This window comes from Brachycentrus maculatus, unplaced genomic scaffold (assembly GCF_059751285.1).
Source record: "Brachycentrus maculatus isolate JH-2025_06_01 unplaced genomic scaffold, ASM5975128v1 h1tg000270l, whole genome shotgun sequence".
Lineage (NCBI taxonomy): Eukaryota > Metazoa > Arthropoda > Insecta > Trichoptera > Brachycentridae > Brachycentrus > Brachycentrus maculatus.
Genome location: NW_028281021.1, coordinates 361,906 through 379,626, shown reverse-complemented (window position 1 = coordinate 379,626; position 17,721 = coordinate 361,906). Strand labels below are relative to the sequence as shown.

Here is a 17,721-nt window from a genome sequence, read left to right as displayed (position 1 = left end):
TTTTACCGTCCGCCACGTCAGTTAGATTTTTAAAACGACGGTTGGCTTGGATTGGCTTGTGCTTTTATCCATCTTTTTTCGGATCAGTGCTGTTGATCGGTGCGTGAGCACGTTGCGCGTAAATTCGATCACTCTAAACTGTCGTAGTCGCTTTCATTTTTCAAAACCGGACTGCCGGACGGTCAAATTCCGGATAGTGGACAATCGCCCTATCTCTATACCAGTGGTTCCCGAAGTGGTCCTTACGGACCCCCCGGGGTTACCGAAATATTTCAGGGGTTCCGTGCAAGGTTTTATACGTAAAATAAATTGTGACACATTTTTCTTGACATGGACGTTATAATAAATGACAATAAATAAATTATTAGCTTATTTTAAAATGAGTTTCTTAAACGGTAATAATACCATCTTGCTCACTCTTCACAGGTGGCACAAAATTAATCAGCCTATCGGAAGATGTTGTGATTTTTGCAAATGGCTTCGTACGTCAATCATATTTCACATTTGTGATAAAACGGGCACAAATGTGTATCAACCCAGGCAGCAGCCAGTTGACGGATATCGTCTTTTCCACTTAACAGAAATAATGTAAAAGTCCAAGTAAAGATTTCCACTACTTAACACCTAAAGCGCGATGGCCTCAAACAAAACGCGCCCAGCGGTGGTGGGTCTGATCTGACCCAGTACAGAAATCGCCTTTTAGGCGTTTTTCGTCGGGTTTTTATATTTTATATATTATTCAAAATAGCCTACATAGCAATAAGATAATGTGTCATAAGTTTTGTATGAGAATTTTCAAGTTTTTGATAGTTTTGAAATTAAATTATCCAAGCGCATAATTTTACATCCAAACGCGACAGCGCGCTGCGGCTCACTACCACAGACTAACTAATTTATATACTCGCTACTACCGCGGAGCATGTCACACGCGCATGTAGCATGGTTGGCAATAAAGCAGTGATTGTAAACATTTTTATTTTTACTGAATTCAAATAATTTGTGTTTTTAATTTTATAACTATATTTTAAGTCAACATCATAACAGATAGAATTATTAACAAAATGCAACTAAGTAATTATCTTCAAATATAAAACGTGGCAGTTAGCTCCAAAAACCACAAAATGATTCTAGGATTTTGAGTTAATATTTCAAGATAAATTTTTGTCCATAATGCAATTAAAATTCATTTTAAATACAGTGAAAATATTTAAATTTTCATTGAAAAATATATACGGAATTGCCCAAAATGGTGTAAATATTCATTTAAAGTTCGCCATTTCTTACATAAACATTTTGCGGGTTTTAGAAATTATGAATACAATTTTGTACGAAACCAAATAAAAATAATTATTATAAAAATTTTATATACAAGTTCGTTAGACATAATAGGTATGATATTTATTTTTATTATTGACCAATAAATTATTACCCAAAAATAAGAGGACAATCGGTACTTTTCTTGTTGAAATTGATGTTTTTATCACTTACTGACATTTCTTATAAAACCACGTTTTCCGTTGCACTTTCAAATTCTGAATCTAAGGTTTTTGAATTCTAAATCACTGTCATCTGCACTATTCTCTCACTTTTCTTTCACTTTTAGAACTGTCCAAAAGTCGTTCAATCTCGTCATGAGATAATTATTTTTTTCCTGCCATTGTGGTAAAGTGTCGAAAAGATTTAAAAAAAATAAAACTAGAAATCGTTCAAATATAAAACAGTTTATTGTGAAGGTCTGCGTTTTGTAATATTAATATTTTTTAAATGTAGATTTACCTTATAGTCTATATATATGATATTTAATCCGTCATACAAGTAAACAAATAAATCAGTTAAAAACAAATATAAAAAAAAAACAATAAACGGAAACAATCGCCAAAGATTGACAATGTATGTTTTTTTTTTTTGGGATTTCAAAATCACGGCAGACGGCACACTAACACATTGATAGCGAACAACTGACCTTACTCAATATGATTTTTGATATTTTATTTGTTCTTTTTTTTAAATAACTCATTTGAATCTGGTCCAATAATTTTCGTTTGTATCTCAATTTGTAGGTAATTTTTTGAAGAACGATTACACTCAAGGAAAACGACGTAAACAAATTACCTATTACGTAATCAATAATTTTCCGCGATGGTGGGTCTGACCAGACCCACCATCGCAGAGGAGGTGTTAATCTTACTGTAATCCTTTTTTTTATTTAATAAAAAAACTTAATTCGATTATTTATTTTGCACCACCCTAAATCTTTTTGTAACATATACTGCAGCTGTATAGTTCACAAATGTCAAATATTACTGACGTACGACGCCAATTGCAAAGAATATATAATCTTCTGATAGTGATCAATTTTGCGCCTCCTGTATTATTTTTAATCTGGAGTACGACACCGAACGGGCAGAAAATACTTCTTCAACAAAATGTTTTGTATATATTTTATTTTTACGTTACTATTATTTACTTACCATTCAAGATATTAAAGTTAAATATGTAATTTTTTTATAATTCATTTAAGTATAATATTTTTCCACTCAGGGTTCGAAGGCATGTTTTGACTATGAAAAGGGGTCCGTGGACCAAAAGTGTTTGAGAACCACTGCTCTGTGCAGAGTAAATGGTCATTTATGTCTAATGTATTCGCAACCTGTCATTCCATAATCAGATCATATCTTTCATTTTGGTCTATGGCTGAATGAATGTACCGCTCGGAACAGCAAGAGCTATATTCAATAAAATGCGCAATGTCTGGGACTCACTGCTTTACTCGACAAAAACCAAGTGTCGTCCCTTTAACGCCTGCATCCTAACAGTGTTGCTGTACGGATGTGAGTCGTGGCACCTCACCAAAGCTCAAAGCAAGAAACTAGCAAGTTTTGAAAATAGATGCCTGAGGCGAATACTGGGCATAAAGTGGTATGACTTCGTCAGGAATGACGATGTGAGGAGAATAACTCAACAGCCCCTCATACTGGAAGTCCTGAAGAGAAGAAGGTGGACATGGTTGCCAAGGAGATGGTGCGTGACAGAGTGACTTGGAGACGACTCGTGTTGGCCATATGCTCCACCTAAGGAGCGAACATGGAAAGAAGAAGAAGAAGCTGATAATGTTTGATGTATTGAGAAAAAAAGATAACTCAATACTGGCTAGAACACTCAAGAATGGTGAGAAGCCATTAAAAAGAAGAAGAAGAAGAGATAATAAAGCTATAAAATTTATGTTTAATTTCAGAAATAAAAAATAACGGTAAATAATTCAGTTATTATGTGGTCACACTATAATTCAAATAATAATTTGGGTAAAAATGTATTTTTTTCGATTTAGTATATATCGTAACCTCCAATTTTGAGGTAAATGTGTAAAAAAACTATAATAAATTAAAAATATAGTCATGGGTAAAGTAAAATGATAATTTAATTGGCTATAGAAAATCAAATTCATTAAATATTTCACAAATAGGCAGGGATATTGTCATTTAACATGACGAATGGGGACTGCGTTCGTCATTGTTTTTTTTAATCCCAGTAATTTAGTTAATAATTTTATTTTAAATTTATTTTTTAATGATTTGACATTCACTTAATGGAATAACATGGTAGTTTAAAAATACAAATTAAATAATTGTAAAAACCACTTGTGAGTTTATTAATGTAAGGACAACTATTTTCCAGAACTGTAGATGTTTTAAACAGGTGAAAATACAAATCCATTTGTGATGCATATGCAGATGACATAGCTCAGGAGGAAGAACACCACTCCTATACAGGAAAGAATAGGGAGGAATCCATTGTATGAGGAGATGCATGAATGTGGAAGAGGCGAAGAATGTTTTCAAAGGCAGAGTAGTGTATCATTCTATTCTCTCGACCTACCCCCGCGTGATGGTTAGTTAGTTAAGTCATAAATATAACAAAAATAAAACAAAATTCAATAGTATATAATTTTATTTATTAAAATATTTGTGTATGATAGGCCATTTGTACATGTATATATTTTGATTTGAATAACCCACACTGAGTATGAGTTATTCAACAAACAAGCACAAACTATGTAAAAGCATGGTTTGTATTAAATGAAATCTGAATTTTTATTACATTTAATTTAATGTTATTTTGTTTAGAACAGTAGTTATCAACATATGGCCTGCGGGCCGGATCCAACTGGGCAAAGATTTTCATCTGCCCCTCCATAAATTTCCGATTTCTGCATGTAAATATATATTTATGTATACTTATTTTATAAAATATTGTTATTTCGTTATCAATCTGAATTGATTTGGTAGGAGGCAGTAGTCCTAAAGGAAAAACGTTCAATATTTGGAAAATTATTTTTTTATCATCTGGCAGATTTAAAAAATCAATCCGACCCTTTTTAAAAAAAAAAACAGTTGTTAACCACTGGTTTAGACAACACCAAAATTCAAACAAAATATAAACAAGAATATATTAACAGTTTTTGCATGACATTGGCATTAGAATAATTCATTCCATTTATCTTTATATGCTTAATGCATGCAAAGTAGAAACTTGAGAAAACTTGTACGAGTATATTTTAAAAGCTTCTTAAAACTTTGTCCTTAAATTAAATTATATTTTAAATGCAATAATCAGATTATTTAAATAATTTTAGAAGAATTTTTTAAATCAAGATTAGATTCAGCTAAAACTTTTTAGATTTTTTTTCTTTATTTTAAATTCTTTTGCATTTCACAACATAATATAAAAACAAGTAAAAAAAATATATATGATATAAATACAAAAAAAATATCTCACAGAGGCATGGCCTGTGTGTGGAAAAAGTTATATAGCATCATTATTTTTAATAGTTTTAAACTTGACTCCAGTAAAAATGATATGGCTTAAATTTATCACAAATTATCAGTTTTATGAATTGTATTCACATATCTAAAAATACTCTGTATAAGAAACTTCTTTTTATAAAATTTAAGTTTTGTAAACTATTTAACTTTTTCTGCATTTATTTTATTTCACCAATGACCGGGTTCCGTCGTTACCGACCTCAGACTATTGAGAGGCTTAGCTCCAAATAAAAGTATATATGTATCATATACACAACTAGATGTATGTAAGATTTTAATTTTAATATTTTAGTCAAAATCGTAATTCGAGTGGATTAAGTAGTTTAGCAAAAGTGGAGTTTTCTTTTTTGCCCTATATTGTGTTATTACTTAACATATTCCCCACATTTGTGTTAAAGGTAGTTTAGCATTCATCATTGTTAGCTAATTAAATGATTTTTTTACTTCAATACCCAATAAAAGATAATTTAACCCATCTTTAAAGTGGCTTGCTTCTTTTGTCTTTTTTTAATTAACTGATCAATCAGAACACATTCATACCTGTATTGAATCCATTTGTCTGTATAGTGTTTAGTTAGCAGGCAGAAAACTCTTTTTCCAATATCAAGGTTCGTAAGATCTCATATCTGGGTCACATATTTAGTGGAGAGAAATACCAACTTATACATTTAATCATTGTGGGAAAGATAGAAGGATGCTGAAGAGCTGACAGAAAGCAAACATCGCGACACTTTGCAACATTCGCGACTGAACCGAGATAAGAGTGATGGAGGAGTTTTTAAGGACAGCGCAAGACCGCAAAGCCTTTGCTAGAGTGATCGCCAAAGTTGGGGGGACTTGACAGGACACAAGTAGAAGAGTTTAGTTAATTATTACAGTTATTGTTAAATGGTACTGTAACAGTCTACGTATTCAATTATGAAATACAGCGAGTTTGTAGGATACGTAATGTTGAGATTTATTGTTAATGATTCTATTATCGCTGTATGTGGGTTTTCTATAAATTGCGAATTCTAATTACATAATTGGTTTTTATTCAGAATTTTCAGTAAAGAAAATTTATTACATTTTAATCTAGTTCCAAGTGAATTGAATTGGTTTATTAATTTTGTTAAAGCCAAAGACAGTTAGATATTTTAACAAATGTTTAGGAAATATGTATCTAACTGTCTTTGGTTTCCTGGCCATTCAATTAGTATATTGTCGACAAAACGATGATAAAATTTTACATTTTAAAATTATTTTAATCCTGGCATGTTTTTTCATATCCATGTGATCCATAAAAACTTTTGTGAGAATTGGAGAAATTGGATTTCCCATAACTCATCTCGTTTTTTGTAAATGGATAAATTCATTTCTATAACAAAATTTATGTTAATTCCTGCTTTAAACTCTTACAATATTTTATATGTAATTATTATTACAATACACAACTTAAATTCATTCAATTTAAATTCGTTTTGTAAGAAAAATTATATAAAATAATGCATCTTAACCCTCTTTTGTTCTTTTAAAAACTAATACATATTTTAATCAATCTGAGCTTTGAAAATATATTTGTCATATATTTTTCTTCAGTATAAAAAATAACAATATCTATTTGAAAAAGTTTTTTTCTGAGATTCGTCTCCCATAATATTGATTTGAAATTTCACTCAATAACGCATAGTAAAAAATTAAGTGTTAGAATATGATACTTTGACAAGTAAGTAGCTGTTCATTATTATTTCTGAATTTCCTAAATTACCGACAAATAACTCCTAACATTTTACTAACATTTGGATTGTCGGTATGTATTTAGTTTATTTAAAGAAATAAAAAAAATTCATAGAATTTTTACAAAAACAAGATAACGTGCATGCAGTTCAACATAATATTTAAGAATGTTTTGAAGTTAAATGATATTTTCTTTATAAAATCAGTGATGGAACAATCTGATGTTAGTATGAGCCATGGTGATATTATGTTCGTCGCAGGCCTTGATAACTGCTTCATCATTGGTTGATCCCGATGGACTCCCAATGTACTGGACACCATACTGAAACAAAATGTTTTCATTGCAAACAAATCTTTATACGCAGATAAATTTTGGGTTCCACCCTCAAGAGATTGTAATCAAATAGGGGAATATGGAAGTCTAGATAATCACAGGGTTTAAAATTGTTTCTGTTAAGATATATAAAATATCTAGATACTAAACTCTCAGAGGTAACATATTATTATACGTAACTCAATTTAGAAGGATCTCACAATTATTGATAAAGTTTTCATCAAGGGTTTTATCAGCAGTGAAGATGTGGCCAATTTATAAAATATACATCGTATCATGTTTCATCTGTTTGCCTCTGTTGTGGACGTCTAACCGCCATTTAGTCATTGACTTATACAAATTATTATAAAATATTGTTGAACAAATAGGGCGATTGTTTCCCAATAAAGGACTTTTTCCGCTATGGAGACAACCCCTACAGGCGCCGGGATATATACGTTAAAATTATTTATATGTAATTTTGAATTTTTGTCTGTATTGACATGGTTAGTTAAAAATAAAATGGTTTAATTAAAAATAATGTTTTATCTGTATACTATTCAAATTATTTTATTTGTTTGGTTTAGTGACACATATGTAGTAATTTGGTATAGATTTCTTTACAAGATCATTATCTTGTAAAGAAATCTATACCAAATTACTGGATGAAAATTAAATTAATGGATTGCAAGTTTTTCCATATATTGTTGTCAAAAGACAGTCATATTTAGCTTTTGTCTTCAAAACATGCAGGTGTAAGGAATTTAATGTGTTATTGCAAAATATCTTGCACTTATTTATATCTCTTTTTTTTCATCATAATCTTTGTATACCTCATTGAGTGTTCCACAAACTATGTGTTAAACATATGGCATACTTTATGGAAGGTATCGGAGATAGTGTCCTAACCACAGGAAAATAGTAAATACACAAATTAGAGGGAACACAAGTTATCAAGCATTGTATTGTATCATATTGTGTACCTGAACTGCTCGATCGATATTGTCCCTAAATGGGAAGAAAGCGTCTGAAGCCAGGGCAACCTTATCCAACTTGGAAATCCATTCATTTTTCTGTTCTTCCATCAGAGTGGGTGGTATTACTTCATACATAGCCTCCCAATCTGATACTGGCATATCCACACCTGAAAATAATATTATTTTTTTAACTACACTGTATTTTTTTTTACTGCAGACAACAAAAAAAAAAATCATCTTTATCTGTGCTTATTGGCGTATGGAGCACTCATATTGATTCGTATAGTGTTATCATCATTGCAATGCTGCTCAAACAATTTAAAAGGCTGATGGGCAAATTTTTGCCTTTTGCCTCAGTACTCATTGATCAAACATTGCATTACAAATAAAGGTCAAAATAACAATACGTTACATCACATATTTTACTGTAAATCAAATCATCAAAATTTTCATAAATCTGTCTAATTGATATTCATTTATCAAATGAGAAGTTTTGAATGCAAACAGTCTCTAAGAAATAGTTAACACATATTTTACGTCTTACTTTTGATACATGATAATCTTTTCTGGATTTTAACATTCTTTTATTTCACATAACATTGTCAAAAGTGATTTAGAATTATACGTACCGACAGTTCCGCTGACGTAGTTGTCTATAGCGTTGGACATGTTGGCCCTCATGACTCCCTGCTTGAACTTCATACCCTGCACACTGGGGTGCTGTCGCAGCCACCAGTTGGTCACCTTCGCTCCGGCCAGCCGGGTGCAGTGGATACGGGATTGCTGACCAGCCCCGATACCTATGACCTGGCAAGAAACGACAGTACAATTTATCAGTGAGTAAAATTTGTCATCTAAAACAATTAAATTGTTTTTTTGCATTTATTGATAAATGCAAAAATAAAGGACCGTCAAGGTGCTGTTTAGAGCTGCCCAAGCCCTGCCAAGCTGCCCTCTGCTTCAGGTACCAGTCCAGGGTAATATTGAATAAATAGTGAGTGAAAAAATCTTTTTTATATATATGTTTAGTCATAAATTAAACCCTGAAGAGGGCAACAGGTTGATGCCGAAACTAGTTGGTTGTTAATAAAAATGTGAGTGGATCAAAAAACAATGTCTTTTTATTTCTCAAAATAATATATCAATATGATCCACAAAGTTAATGCTTTCAATATTCAAAACAGTGAAAAAATCACTTTATTTATTTATTTATATTTATTTGACACCCCCGCTGGGAATCAAACCCGGGACCTCCAGTATGGTAGCCAAGAGTGCTGACCATTACACTACAGAGGCTGATAATATCATATTCAATTAAATGTGAAAAATATTAAATTTATTAAATGCACTGTTGATTGTAAAGAATTGTAAAATGAGTCTAATAATAAAATATGTTAGCAATTGAAGTCCTGAGAATGCACACTAAAATATTAAACTTGATTTTTTTTAAATACCTGTCCATCTCTTGCATAACAAACGGAGTTGCTCTGTGTATATTTAAGAGCAATAGTTGCTATAATCAGGTCGCGTAGAGCTGACTCTGGCATCGATTTGTTCTTGGTAACGACTTTGGTGAAAAGCGAGGAGTCTATCATTATATCATTGCGCTTTTGTTCCAATGTCAGTCCAAACAAAGTTTTGCGCTCAATAGGAGTTGGCACATAGCTCGCATCCATCTGAAAATGAAAATTGTACAGAATTTAGAAATTAAATGACATTATTTGTTATTTTATGCCACAAGATTTATCATTACAATAACAGAATACAATAGAGTTAACAGATTCAATATGATACTCATTGTAAGATTATCATTATTAAATGGCTATTATCAAAATTAAAGAGCCACCTTTACAGGGCCATCCAGAGAGCCCTATAGTACAAAAATGAAGAGATGTAAAAAATTGAATATGAATGTTGATACAATAAACTGTTATCATCTAAAAAAAAATTATGCAGTTATATATGTATTATCAGTGTTGTGATAACTGCAGTAATTTAATATAAATGGAGTAATAAGGTTACGGAGGCGGAGTGTAATGGTCAGCGCATCTGGCTAACATGCTGGAGGTCCTAGGTTTGATTCCCTGAGCGATAAAAATAAATGATTTTTTTACATTTATATTTATGTATTTGATACTACCCTAGACCAGTACGTAGAGTGTCTTACTTTTATGAATCAGTAATTAAGTCAACACTGTATAGGCTTGTAATAGTACCCTATACAATATTGGGTGTGAATGAGGGTTTAAAGAAAAATAATACTTCAGTGTATTTTTAAACTTTTGAAATATATTAGACTGAAAAATCACTGATATTTATTTTGACCCTCTCTGGGAATCAAACCGGAACCTTCAGCATGATAGCCTAGCGTGCTAACCACCACACTATGGAAGCGAAGAAAAACTACTTGTAAAAAAAATAATCCATGAATTGATTAAGATCACAAAACCAACCTGCAGGACACAATATTTCCCTCCCTTCTTCTTCTTCAGTATGCTGAGAGCCTCATCGGTGTATCCCGGAGCGATGACTCCATCGGACACTTCTCGGGAGAGGATCTTGGCCGTGACAGCGTCACACTTGTCAGAGAGGGCCACAAAGTCACCAAACGAGCTCATTCTGTCGGCCCCGCGAGCTCGTGCGTAGGCCGTGGCCAACGGAGTCAGTTGTTCACTTAGATCTGATACCATGCAAAGAGAGGCCTGTAACAGAATAAGAAAACATACTGGTATACAGAAAATGAGTGATACTATACATAATAAACGTTCCATCGGTGCATCTACCAAGCTACATATCATCGCAGGACATTAAATAAATCATATATGCGGTTCAATGCATTTTCTGAAAATCTAATAAACATTTTAACCAAACTGTCACTCCATATGCAGCAATGATGTATTGTAACTGGGAACATTACACATTTTTACATTTTGATATCTCAACGTGAATGAAGAAGTCAATCAATATGGAAGTCTGGATTTTTAAAAATTCTTAATTTTTAAAAACCCAGACTTCCATTCTTAATTTTTGAAAACCCAGACTTCTTTCTTCGAAATGTAAAAATAACTCCGAAGTCGAGAAATCCAAATTTTCGAGCAACGATTTGGACACACCCAAAATGTTGTCTCGCATTTTATTCAAATCATTGATGACACATTGTTGTCGGGCGGTTTTTTCATCAACCCCGACCCAAATTAGTACACTAATAAGAATCGTATACTTATCAGAAGTAACAGCAAACCAATTCCGATCTGTACAATGTTTTTAGACTTCTCACGCTCTACCAAGAGTTAGCTAATAGAACGTTTATTAGCGTTTTCCGCACTCTACCGACGTTATGTAAAAGACGCTTTTAAGCATTTCCCACAAACAATGTTATAAGATCCCATCTTATTGTATCACAAAGCTTGTCTTTGAGAGTCATTACATTTATGCGGCATTAATCACAAAACTAAATTGTGATAATATATATATTATATTGAAAGCTGTCCCACCGCATGCCCAGATCTGATACAGAAGCATCTAGGCTTCCTGACAGATCTGCTCTTGCAAAGCAATTTTTTTTTTAACTAAGTTGCGAAATTTATTGAAAATGTGAAACAATATAAAATTGTATCCCAATTTTACTGAAAATTTACATTTAAAAGCTTTCAATATACCTGTCACTGCCAATCTAAATAAATACGAGTTTGTAAATCCGTCACCAAATTTTCTAGAAGTACCCCGGTGTAGGCAGTGAAAGGGATTGTATTATATTTAGTTCAATTAGTCAGCTAGATCCGATTTCAACCCGACGTTGGCCGGTACACAGACGCCCACAACCCCGACCAGCACAGCAGACAGACACGGAATAGTGCAAAGACATTTACAGAGAATGGTCAGTCATCGCATTTTCACTCAACCATTGTATATAATTTGGTAAAATTTAAACTAAGATATTATTTAGCATTTGAAGGTCTGTCTAACCTGAATTTTGTCCAGTGGAAGTCCAACAGCAGCACCAGCCGGTGAGACGTGCTTGAAACTGGCTGCCGCAGGGAGTCCCAGGGCTTTCTTCAGTTCGCTGACCAGTTGCCAAGCGTTGAGGGCATCACACAGGTTGATAAACCCTGGAGAGCCGTTCAGGGGAACTAGAGGCAGCTGGGCGGAGGTTGTGAATAGTTGGGCGGGTGTTTGATGGGGATTCATACCTTAAAACAAAATGGCCATCAGTTATTGAGAAATAAAAGGGTAAAATCAAAGAAATTCAAATTTAATTACAGTAGATTTTTTTTGGAATTGAAAACACTTAGTTTTATTCGATTCTGACAACTTTTTGGTACCTCATGCATAGAAATTTTATTTAGACTTGTTTCTCTAACTGCCGACATTCTCATAATATTTTGGGAATGTCAGCAGTGTCAGTTGGGTTATTGAAAATCTGTTAGATTTTAAAGAACCTGACTATGAAGACTTAAAACAAAAAAAATTGAAAAAAAAATCACACAGAGAAACCAGTATTTCATAGTTAATATAAACCTTTTTAAAAGCAAACACATATTAACACATCGTTCGCGGGAAACGCTTAAAAGCATCTTTTGCACACTGTTGGTAGAGAGCGGGAGAAGCGTAAAAGCTTTCTATTTGCTTACTTTTGGTAGAGGATGAGAGATGCAAAAAAAATTACACAGATCAGAATCACGTTTGCGGTTACTTGTGCTTAGTGAACTGAGGGTCGGGCAGAAAACGGCCTGAGTATAATTAGGGTCGGGGTGGACAAAAAAAAAATTGACAATAATGTGTTAATAAACTAGTGATAGCCATTAAACATCAAAGCATGGTTGCTGTTACTAATTAATGAAAGCATAAACAAAATAATAATGAAAAAAAATCTTACCATATCGTAAAGTAAGTTGTGATTTGCCGGCAGAAAACTGTTTCCGGAAATAATCTGATATGGCGAGATCATATTCAGAAGTGTGCGTAAAAGCTTTTAGGGCCAGTTCTTGCCTTGAAATAAGTTAAATTAAAACAAAAATAAATACATAAGCAAAGCATAAAAAAGTAATGCAAACACAAAGTAATAAATTGATTTATATAATTGTTACATGTTATAAAACACACATACCTGGTTCCTTTAGATGTTTGCTTGTCAGCTGAACTGTTCATCTCTTCCATTACCCTTTTATAATCATCGGGATCACAGATGACAGTCACTCTATCGTGATTCTTAGCAGCAGCTCGGAGCAAAGTGACGCCGCCAATATCAATATTTTCCACTGCATCGTCAACTGTGACATTTGGTTTGGATACAGTGTCCACAAAAGGGTACAGATTGCAAACCACAACACTGATCAATGAAAAATTCTGTCTTTTCATGTCTTCCTGATCTGAAGGAATTAACCTAACAAAAGAAACATTATTTTTTTTTAAATTATGATTAATTACATATTTAATATTAATGTGTAGTTGCGCCAGTAATATTTTTTATGTGACCCCTTTTTTAATAATTTAAGGTGGAATAAATTAGCATATACAATGCTCGTCGGAGAATGTGTTTATTTTATTTAAATGCGTATATGTACATTTCATTATTGTATTTTACTTAAGTTTAGAAAATATTTTACATTTATAAAATAAAATAGATAAATAGGATTGCAATAAAGCTTTTTTTAATAATTTAAACAGTCTGTTACATTTGTTAAGCAAATTTTTGACCTACGTCTAGCGACAGTCAAATGAAACACACTGATGTCCAGAAGGAGCTTACGCAAAACGTAAATCATCTTTTAATTAGCATATTCAATAGCAGATCTGTCCTGGCTCTGTAAACTGTGAACATCTCGTGTTGCCGTGTTTTTACCAAATTATCAGGGACATGCAGGGTATTCTCTGGAGAATTTCCAGAACATTGATTCATTGATTTAGCAGTCAGCGCCATGATGTTGCTATACAATTCTAGCCTCCAATTTTTATCATGCAGATTAAAAAATTATACGAAAACAAATGAAGATATTAATCGTACGAGAATTTCCAGAACATTGATTCATCAATTTAGCGGTCAGGGGCATAATGTTGCTACGCAATTCTATCTAGCCTAACCATTTCTATCATTCAGGTTAAAAAGTCATATACCAAGATACCAATCGTACACTTTTCAATAATGTAATCCAACAAATTTATTTTTGATCTGTACATTGTAAAGATACAATGTAGGGTTGTGGTCCCGTGGTTAGTGTCGCAGACTCTTAAGTCAGAGTTTCTCGGTTCGAACCCATTCTACCACAATTTGATACCTATTTCTAATAATGGGCCGCTTAGGCTCACAGAAATAGTATGAAATTGAAATAATTGTGTAAATAAGAACACAAATATTTATCTTTACTTAAAAAAAAAAATTACTTTACAATTAGTTACAGAGCAAAACCGAGTAATTTGATTTATTTTTTTAAAAATTTAATCTTTTTATGAGGTCAAGGGATCATGCATCTCTTATGTCACTGCGACCATATTAGGTATATTGTGACCTCCCTCTGTATGAAAGCTCACTCTCAAGACCTACATGAGTCATGTAGCTCACGACCTGTCTTGGTGGTAAGAGCTTCTCGTTCTGTACCTTGTAAGGACATAATTTACTTTATTTATTTACTTAATTAGTTATAGAGCAAAACCGAACACTTTGATAAATTACAGCATTGAGTTTTTGTTTGAATGGATATTGCCGAACCTTGACAAGATACCGGCATGAACAGCAGGATGAAGGGTCTTTACCCTCCCGCCGAGCATCTCCGGAGCTCCGGTGATGTCCGAGACATCCATCACGGCTAGTCCAGCTTGACGAATGGAGGTGGCCGTCCCCCCACTCGCTACTAGCTTCAGACCGCATTGCGCAAGGTGTTTCGCCAATGGAATCAGCCCCGTCTTATCCGAGACACTTAATAATGCTGCAATCAAAAATAAAACGCATGGTGCAATGTTTTGATGGCAGATATTATAAAGATGGTTTTTAACCACTGATTTTGAATCTGAAATCCGTCATACTAATGCTAGAGCCATCACTTGTCAAATGATGTTGTTATTTCAATATTCATAAGCAGTCTTTTAATGCAATTTAAAAAGCATACAATAATAAATGATCTTCATAACACATGGACAAAAAATATTGGACGATGTAATTTTTTAATATAATATCCATGTATTAACAGTTGTTCATTTTTTATATAATTTTTGCCACACTTACACAAAAATGATTTTATTTAGAGTGAAAAAGTTAATTTTTTTACCAAAAAATTAGGTAGCACTGAAGTAACTTATCATTCTAATCCTTTTCGCACCCAATGGTGCATAAACCACTGCATTATTAAGAAACAGAAGAGTTATCTTGATTGTTAAACACACGAAGGCAAGGTGACTAGCCCTATGCTTCAGGTACCAATCCGGGGTAATATGAATTAAATATTAGAGTGAAAAATCATTAATATTAATTTTCACTCTCCCAAGAATCAAACCCGGGTCTTCCAGCGGAGTAGTCTAACACACGATCTTCATTTCAGGTACGAAATAGGAATGATGTTTTATTATTTTAAATATGACTTAACTTGTCATATTTTCTAAACAAGATACCACTAAATCTGATAGATATTTATGCCCTATTGCCTCATCAATTTTTGTCAGCTGCATACTGTGTTTCCCACATTAATTTTCCAAATTAAGTCTTTATTTTTAAAAAAAATCAATAAATCAACTTTGTGAAAAATCTTGATTGATATAAGGTATTGTATCTATTGTATTGTATTGGTTTTAGGGATCAAGCTTATTCATTAATTATTTATTGTACACATTCACAATCATTTTTTAGATATCGCTCACTCCTTTCAAGAACGTCATAAATCAAAAATCGACAATTTTCAGATGCGGATGTTTTCAAAATGCCCAGAAAATGTACTATATCCCAGCAAAAGAGGCATATTTTTAACTTAATATTTACCCGCTACAGGGCAGAAAATGTTGTTTTTGCATTTTGTAGAAAATGTTTTGTTTAATTATTTTTTTAAATATAATAAATATTTTTCAAATGGAGAAAAAATCTTCAGGTTTTACCTAAAAAGATCTGTTGCACAGTAAAAAGTTCAATAAGAGGCTTGATATTTATTTTTAATACACTATTTTATATTTTAAAACTTTAAAAACGTTCCCCTGAAAAATCAAGTTTTTGGATTTATGACGTTCTTGAAAGGAGTGAGCGATATGTAAACTGAATATGCTATAAATCCTTATACATAATAGGTAAGGAAAATTTTCTTAGGCAAATAATAAATATAATAAAAATATATTTTAAAAATATATGACTTTACTAGATATTGAATCTAGCTACCGTGCTGGAGGTCCCGGGTTCGATTCCCAGGGAAGGGGGGTGAAAATAAATATTAGTGATTTAACACTGTACCTAATATTTATTTAATATTACCCTGGACTGGTTCCTGAAGCGCAAGAGTGATCACCTTGTCTTCATGTAAGTAATGATCAAGATAACACTGCGTCAATTTGATGCAGTGCCCTATGCACCATTAGGTGCGGATAAGGGTTATAAGTAAGTAAGTAAGTAAGATATTGAACCTGGGACCTATTAAATTGTGGTGAAATGTATTGATGACTGAACAATGAATACTTTCTTAAGATTGAAGACAAAATTTGAATCTTACCTAATGTAGACATATTCTTGTTGTATAATTTTTAATTTTAATAATAACAGTAGACTGTTGTATCTCGCTCTCCGCAGTAATGTGAAGAACTGGAAACTTCTACAATAAAGTAATGATTTATTGTAAACATGTTATTTACGTAGAAAAGTTGTTTGTTTTGAATAATCAAAGGGCGAAACAGATTAAAGATCAAATGCCAAGAGTTGTTCTGATTATAGTGTAAATTATGCACATATTTACGAAGCACCATTAATAATATTATTGACATTGCCTTATCTCGCTTGAATAAAAACTGCACTTATTTTACAGTTATTTAAAATGTAAGTAAGAGACAAAACCCACTTAAGTATCCTACATTATACACAAATCAGAATTTAATTTAAACATCACTCGTAAAATATATGGCAAAAAAGAGGGTAGTCAAAACATAACAAAAATATGAATAAAACTAAAAAATTCAAAATTGATAAAAGGCCAACGTAATTTTTGGCCAAAACATTAACAGTATTTCATGATTTATTATGTGATATAATTATGAGGAACACATGGTAAAGATTTTGATTAATATTATGTACACTGCGTTTTCCAGTTAGAATCTTGTAAAAGGATAACAAATAAGAAAAATATATATAATTCAAATTAAATTTTTAATAATATTTTTGGTTAAGTTAAATAGCTACGAAATAAGCGTTATAAACTCTTACCCCTGCTGCAGACGCGCGTTTTCCAATTTATTATAATTATAGTTCTACGGCGAACAATCAGCTCATACAATTGGGATTTGTTCAAAAAAAAAAAATTAACCATAGACTACTAAATTGACATGCGCATGCGTTTATATTCAAAGATTTTGCCCAATCTTGCCTTTAATTAAACCATAAACAAATAAGATTAATGCAGATAACCACACATACTTTTTTTTTTCATGCCACTTATCAAACATAAATTTCAGAGCAATTTTTTGGTCGCAAAATAAAAGTAATAGATAAAATAAAAAGTTTGTATACATGTGTAAAATACAAATGTTTTTTTTTGTGCTGGAAACAAATACAATTTGTTCAAATAATGACAAGGAAAAAATGTGCGGCTAAGATGACAATTATCTTTAAAAAATTTAAGAAAAAAAGTGTGTTGGACAGGTATAGAAAATATATGAGGAAAGAATGGTAAAAAAAACCATCAGTAAATATTATTGGAAATAGTAGCATAGG

The 17,721-nt window shown here is 32.3% G+C and overlaps 1 protein-coding gene across 1 annotated transcript; it reads right to left on the bottom strand.

The window, feature by feature from the left end:
* Positions 1-5,318: 5,318 nt before the first annotated feature.
* On the bottom strand, positions 5,319-17,312 carry LOC148305531 (bifunctional purine biosynthesis protein ATIC-like). The gene is made up of 11 exons (XM_088266543.1): positions 17,215-17,312; positions 16,511-16,609; positions 14,536-14,752; positions 12,937-13,212; positions 12,706-12,818; positions 11,796-12,019; positions 10,283-10,531; positions 9,284-9,505; positions 8,459-8,636; positions 7,836-7,996; positions 5,319-6,861 (listed from the first exon to the last, which is right to left on the bottom strand). Exons 2-11 carry the CDS (start codon positions 16,521-16,523, stop codon positions 6,742-6,744), a joined length of 1,773 nt encoding a protein of 590 aa, XP_088122669.1. The 5' UTR covers positions 16,524-16,609; positions 17,215-17,312; the 3' UTR covers positions 5,319-6,741.
* Positions 17,313-17,721: the final 409 nt, after the last annotated feature.